Source organism: Sinocyclocheilus grahami, unplaced genomic scaffold (genome assembly GCF_001515645.1).
Source record: "Sinocyclocheilus grahami isolate Dianchi unplaced genomic scaffold, SAMN03320097.WGS_v1.1 scaffold833.1, whole genome shotgun sequence".
Lineage (NCBI taxonomy): Eukaryota > Metazoa > Chordata > Actinopteri > Cypriniformes > Cyprinidae > Sinocyclocheilus > Sinocyclocheilus grahami.
This window is the reverse complement of record NW_015506012.1, coordinates 79,448-85,517: the sequence shown is the minus strand read 5'-3', so window position 1 is coordinate 85,517 and position 6,070 is coordinate 79,448. Positions and strand designations below refer to the sequence as shown.

The 6,070-nt window shown below is 38.4% G+C and overlaps 1 protein-coding gene across 2 annotated transcripts; it reads right to left on the bottom strand.

Moving 5' to 3' along the window:
- Positions 1–1,598: 1,598 nt before the first annotated feature.
- LOC107562692 (vertnin-like) lies at positions 1,599–5,429 on the bottom strand. Of its 2 annotated transcripts, none has more exons than XM_016247377.1 (2): positions 5,205–5,429; positions 1,599–4,012 (listed from the first exon to the last, which is right to left on the bottom strand). In XM_016247377.1, exon 2 carries the CDS (start codon positions 4,008–4,010, stop codon positions 1,965–1,967), a length of 2,046 nt encoding a protein of 681 aa, XP_016102863.1. In that variant the 5' UTR covers positions 4,011–4,012; positions 5,205–5,429; the 3' UTR covers positions 1,599–1,964. The 2 variants fall into 2 exon arrangements, with proteins under 2 accessions (XP_016102863.1, XP_016102862.1); XM_016247376.1 differs by having other exon boundaries at positions 5,286–5,429.
- Between the last annotated feature and the right edge of the window lie 641 nt (positions 5,430–6,070).

Sequence of the window (6,070 nt, the reverse complement as noted above, 5' to 3'; positions counted from 1 at the left end):
CTATTATAAGCTTTAGTTCACCTTTTCTAAATTCAACAAAGATAAAATTAAGCAACTAGTCATAATTATTTATTACATTTAAGAATTTAATCATAACCTTTTTTTGGTTTTGCTTTTTGATTTTCTAAAACCTATATGTATTTTGGTATAATAATTTTTTGATGAATAATATGAATTTGCAAAATACTGGTTATATGGGGAATCTTAGCAAGTCATTGCAGAAGATTCTCCTAAAGAAAGCCCTCCACTGCCATCTAGTGCATTTATATCTAAATACTCTTCTTTTGGATTTTTTCATAACGTGCAACATCTAAAAAGGTTCACAGATGCGTAATTTATGTATGCAAATATGTATTTATACTTTTTAAACCATCAAAAGAAACCGGGGAGAATCCTAGATGAAAAAAAACCTTTGGCTCTCTCTCTTATGGATTGTCTAGATTCTGTCCTCATTGAGGGTTCTCATGAATATCTATTGTTCATTTCAGCTGTACATTAAAAAGGTGCAATTAAAAAAAACTGACTCAGAGACATATTTCTGTGGCTTTCTGGCACCCATAAAAGCTCCTTCATCATGGTGCTCATCCTTGAAGGCTTGACCCTCCCGTCAGTTATTTTCATGCTTTTGTGAGGTAAACACTTACTGAAGCGGTGTAAAATCTCTGTCTGAGAAGTGCTCGAAAAAAATATAAGACCGACATCACAGTGTTGATGAGGTACACCCACATGTCTCAGAATACCCTATTTGGCATTTTTCGAACCACCTCGAGGAAAAATTTGAGCTGTTATGCTAATATTGGGCTAATTTAAACAACAACAATAGTTTTGTCCTAAATGCCACTGGACTAAATGGTCTGCATGAACTAAAACATTCAACACATTTATTCTCAGGCATTTACCTGAGAGCATCTTTGTTCCCAAAAGAGCACAACTAACACAGATCTTTATTAAGAAATTAACTTAAGACTGGCTATTTAAAGTCTCTGATACTGCATAAACACCTAAAGAGGGAACAGAGGGTATAAACCAGGTTTTATTGCACAGAGCAACTGGCCTCATACATGATCAAATTAACAAAATTAGCTTTGTGCTTATCAAATTCATAAAAATGATCCAAGGAGCACGTTGTGAACTTGTGTCATTTTTTAGACTAGTTTAACCGAGAGTTACAGAATACTATAACGGTGAAGCTGAAAGTCAGTCAGGTAGTTAAACACAATAACTTTAGAAAACAATTCAACGGTATCAAGTCACAGATTACCAAATATTTACACCTTTAGCAGCAAAAAAAGTAAACGTGAAATGAAACATGATCAAAACCAATGTGCAAAACGGCAAAAATTCTGTAACATACAAGTATGAGGAATCCATTTTAAATTGGCCACATTTCCCAAGCAGAGATAACATTCAATTGTCAGTATAAAAATATATATGTATAAAAAAAAGAAAAGAAATAAAGAACACTAAGGTACAAATTAAAATACTATACTTTTTTTTTTCAAGAAAAATCCTCAGCTGCAATTTCATAGTTTAAACTAAATAAAATAAAACAAATTTAAAATAAGTCAAAAACAATTAAAAGGAAATAAACAAGAAATAAAATGAACCTAATCAGAAATTAGAACTCATTTAAATTGTAAATATTTGGGGGGTGGGGGTCAAAAGAGAGCCATTTGAAAACCTGATAATGTCTTTGAACTGCCTTTTGCCTAGGGGCCATCAGCACTTACTGAAGGTGGACACAAAGACTGATTCCACACACAAGCAAATGTCCTTGAGCTAGAACCAAGTGGTCTAATAAAGGAAAGGGACAAATAATTAAGATGCATGAACTGCAATTATGTGGGTGACTCAAAAAACAAACAGTCAGACAAAGGAACATTGCATTGAACTAGAAAAATCAATAGTGTCAGATTTTGACTTAATTAGAGGACTTTACAGCGGTGAGGAATATAACAGAGCATTCAGCCATGAATTAATGGCACCCCGTGATGCAGAGCCCTTTTCCACATGTAGTAGGTGGAACGAGGAGTAAGAGGAAAGTAAGACCGGAATTCTTTGAATGTGGGAAAGGACTTCTCTTCAAAGCGTTGTTGCAAGAACAGCTTCGCTTTGGCCTTGAAATTGGCCAGTGCCACGACATCCATCACAAACATCTGTTCATTACTGGACTGGTGAGGCAGAGAGTATTCAGGCAGTGTGAATTCAGAGGGACTAACTGTCTGTCCATTCAGGCAATCAATGTTCCCATCAAAAGAAAACATTCTTTGAGTTTTTATCTTTTCGAAGACATCTGGCGGGACAACCAAACTCTGGGATTTCTCCGTCTCAGACATCATGACCGGCTTCTTGGCTTTCCTGTTCAAAGAATCTCTCCAGAGCCAGTAGAAAGAAGAGGAAACCGAAGGGAACTTGAGCTTGAATTTGATGAAGGACATCTTTGACCTCCGGACATGCATTTTGGCTTCTTCCCTTAACGTTCTGCTATGGTGGTACGCCAGCCTCAGGCTTCTTTTCTTGCGTCTGGAGATCTTCACTCTTGGTGACTGCTTTTGTCTGTCAAACTTAGCAAGGGACACTTGACTTCTGGGACTCTGGGTTTTATCAGCATCTGAGCTTTCCTCGCTGCTACCTGAGAGCTCTTTGAAAGGCGTAAACAGCATGGCTTCCCTCCTCCAATTGTAGTATGTGGATCTGGAGATGCCCGGAAACCTTCTTTTGAAAATTCTGTAGGGGAATGACATGTTTGCAACAATACAGTTCTGCAAGCTCTTCTTTGCCTCCTGCATCAAAGCCACATTTTGGGCACGTTCCCCTTCAAGTTTCTCACATTTGAAGGCCAACATGCTGGCAAAGCTCCCTTGGCTGGGCTTCTTCTTGACTTCTGGTGAGGACCAGTAGTCCTGTTCAGTGCTGTCTGCGGGACTCAGCTCCCCCGTGGAGCCGCCCGAGACACTGCAAGTGGACACAAGCTCTTGCTTCCATGCATAGTAAGTGGATCTTGGAATATCTGGGAAAAGCTGTTTGAACTGGCTAAGGGGAATAAGCTTTCCTTGCTTGTAGGATGTCAGGAAGAAGTGTTTGGCCTCATACCTGGCCACCGATTTCTTGTGATACTCGATGCTTTGCCTCTTCCAGCGGTAAAAGGTGCTCTTGGTGATCTTGAACTTGTCTTTGAGGTTGGAGTAAGACAACTGGGAGTCCTGATTCAGGAGATCCAGGGACTTCACCGAGGGCATTCTCTGCTCACTGTCGGGACTTCCGATTTTTAGGTCGCTTGCATGAATCAAGGCCACAAAGTTGAGGGGTTTGAAAACAGAGCCTGCCTCCAAGTCACCCGACCACATGATGTGAAGGGTCAAGGGCTCAACGTCTTTCGGCCACATTCTTGGGCGAATGACTCGACTGAAGTAGGGCCGAATCTTTAAATTGTACATGGGATAAACCGAATAGATGTTGCACTGCAGGACAGATGCCAGCGCATACACGTGCCACATGTTTGCAAACGAGCTGGGGAAGCAGGAGGCCTTGACATCAGCATCGAAGATGGCTTCCAACACTTGAATTGGCAGATTGAGCATGTCCTGAGACTCCTCGGTGCAGAGAGAAAACCTAACTGCCTGCAGCATGACCTTCGAGTCAATCATACCACACAGATAATATCGCTTCCAAAGTAGCATCTCCACTACAGTTCTGACCTGCAGCTCTAGACTCAGGCTCGTAGAGCCCATCAGAAGCATGCTAGTTGCATCAAACAGCAGGTTTCCTTCTCCTTTGCAGACCAGAGGAAGCAAACCTGTCGGTGCGTCTCCTGGGTACAGTCTGTGAGCTACTGCGTCAATGCCCAGCCATGAAGAGATCTCAGAGCAGAGTGCTGTAGGAAGATGGAAAGGGGCCAGGACCTGCTCCACCTCCACAGCAACTTTAGTGAGGGCATCAAGACCCACACACTCTGTGGCCTCCTGCAGCTCCCCCAAGACTGAGAGCACCACCTCTGTCCTCTGAACCATGCCTACACAAAAAACACAGGAAGAAGCAAGAGGTTTAGCATTAATACATTGACATATTTGCCAAAATGCATTCATTTTGTTTTACTGACAGATGTAAAATATATTTTAAGATATCGCTACTTCAGCAGGAGTGATGAAAGAAAAAAACAAAAAAAATTTGTATGAAATCAATTCAATACAAATACAAAAAGTGATGATGATAATAATAAGAATAATGCTGATTAATGTAAAATAACAATGCTCCTTTGTAAAGTGGAGTAAAGTTGTTGTTGCCGCAAATCCATACAAAATTTGAACCATTAACCCTTTTTTTGTTACCAAAAAAGAGAGAGTCTAAAAGAATTACATGTGTATTTTACAAAGTTGACAACTATATACAAGAAATACACAACTATATATACACAAGAAATCTAAGACTGTCTTGATTTCATGTTAACATTTTTAGTCATTTATTTCCAGTTTGCTCCTCTGAAAGTTGCTGAAGCCGCAAAAAAGAAGCATTAAATATAATATTTATAGGGTCTACTGCTCTGCATCATAGAAATCATGATAAGCAACATACAGGCAAACCCCACTATTTTGAATAAAAAACTGACAGATTCGCATTATAAAACTGCAGAAAAAGTAAAAAGGAAATAAGCATTTACTCTTATACTATATTTACAAACCTCCATTAGATCTAACTGCGCATTTTGCGGATTCTTTTTTGTAGATTCGCACGCACTGACTTTTATCAAACCTTTTTAGAATTAATTTTTTTCTAAAATTTAGAATTTACGGAATTTATTAAACGGAAACAATCAAACGGTACAGCATTACACAGAGAGGTCAGTTACAGATACTTTTCCATTAATGACGCTGACAGTGAAGTCTAAACGCGCCAGCAAACTGTCTCCGTTGCACACGCGAAAAAAACAACAACAATTCAGGCATAGGTACGAAAACTTACCAGCACTTTCGTTACTTTTTTTTTTTTTATCGTATACGATTATGAATGAACATTTTTGTGAATTTTCTTTGAAAACGCCAATCTAGTGGACTTAAATCAAAATAACGGGAAAATACACCTAGGAAAATACGCCTAAGAACACAAAACTGTTCTCATATTAACACGGAATTATTCCGAATAAATACAAACAGTATCCGTAGAGGGAACTATATTCAAGCGAACAAAATTATATACAAATACCCCACCTTGTTTTTTGCGTTTCCCTCCCTTGAGATTTAAATCAACTTTGCAAAGTAGTGAGGTATGGCAAACTGTGACCTACTCACAACTCCGAATTGAATCCATTGTGTGAGGTGGACAGCGTGCTTATTTTAGGTGAGACAACGAGCGCAATCTGAACCCAAGCAGTGGAAATTTCACATGATAAGGGAGGGACCTCCCTCCAGGAAATTGTCAATCACAGAGTTGTGTTGAACCCCTACTCACACACTCACACACCTATAGGTTATCAGTGGAAACACAATGGTTTTATACTAATAATAAGATACTACTAAGAGAATAATGCTTACTCTGCCCTTACATCTAAGCATCACAAACTGTTAACAGTAGTAAAAAACACAATTTGACTAATTTATGAGACTTTTAAACAGTGAAGACCACCTCACAAAACACATTTTGACATATTTCATAAGGTATTTTCCAAATAATTTGTCCATCACTAATATGAAGAAACCTGTACAGAGGTCTTATGTCATTTTCAATGTGAAGGATAAACAAAGGCCAATTTTTGAAAGCATTTTATATATTTATAATATTAAAGGCATAGCTTGCAATTGCAGTGTTAGCTATTTTAAGTGTAGGCCTATACATTTTTACTTTATGTACACTTAGAATATGAGTATATTGGAAATGAACAGTCTCTCTAGACAGAAGTTTGAATTGTAAGTTTGTTGCATAGTTTGGCCTTAAATGTTTGCAATTACCTTACAAAAATTAAAAGATCTTAAATAGACAACAAAGTTTGATAGCTTCCTTGGTAATTAAAGTTAAGCTTCACTGCACTTTTGGAGTTGGCCAATTATCATTGAGGAATGCTGGAAATTTCCATTTC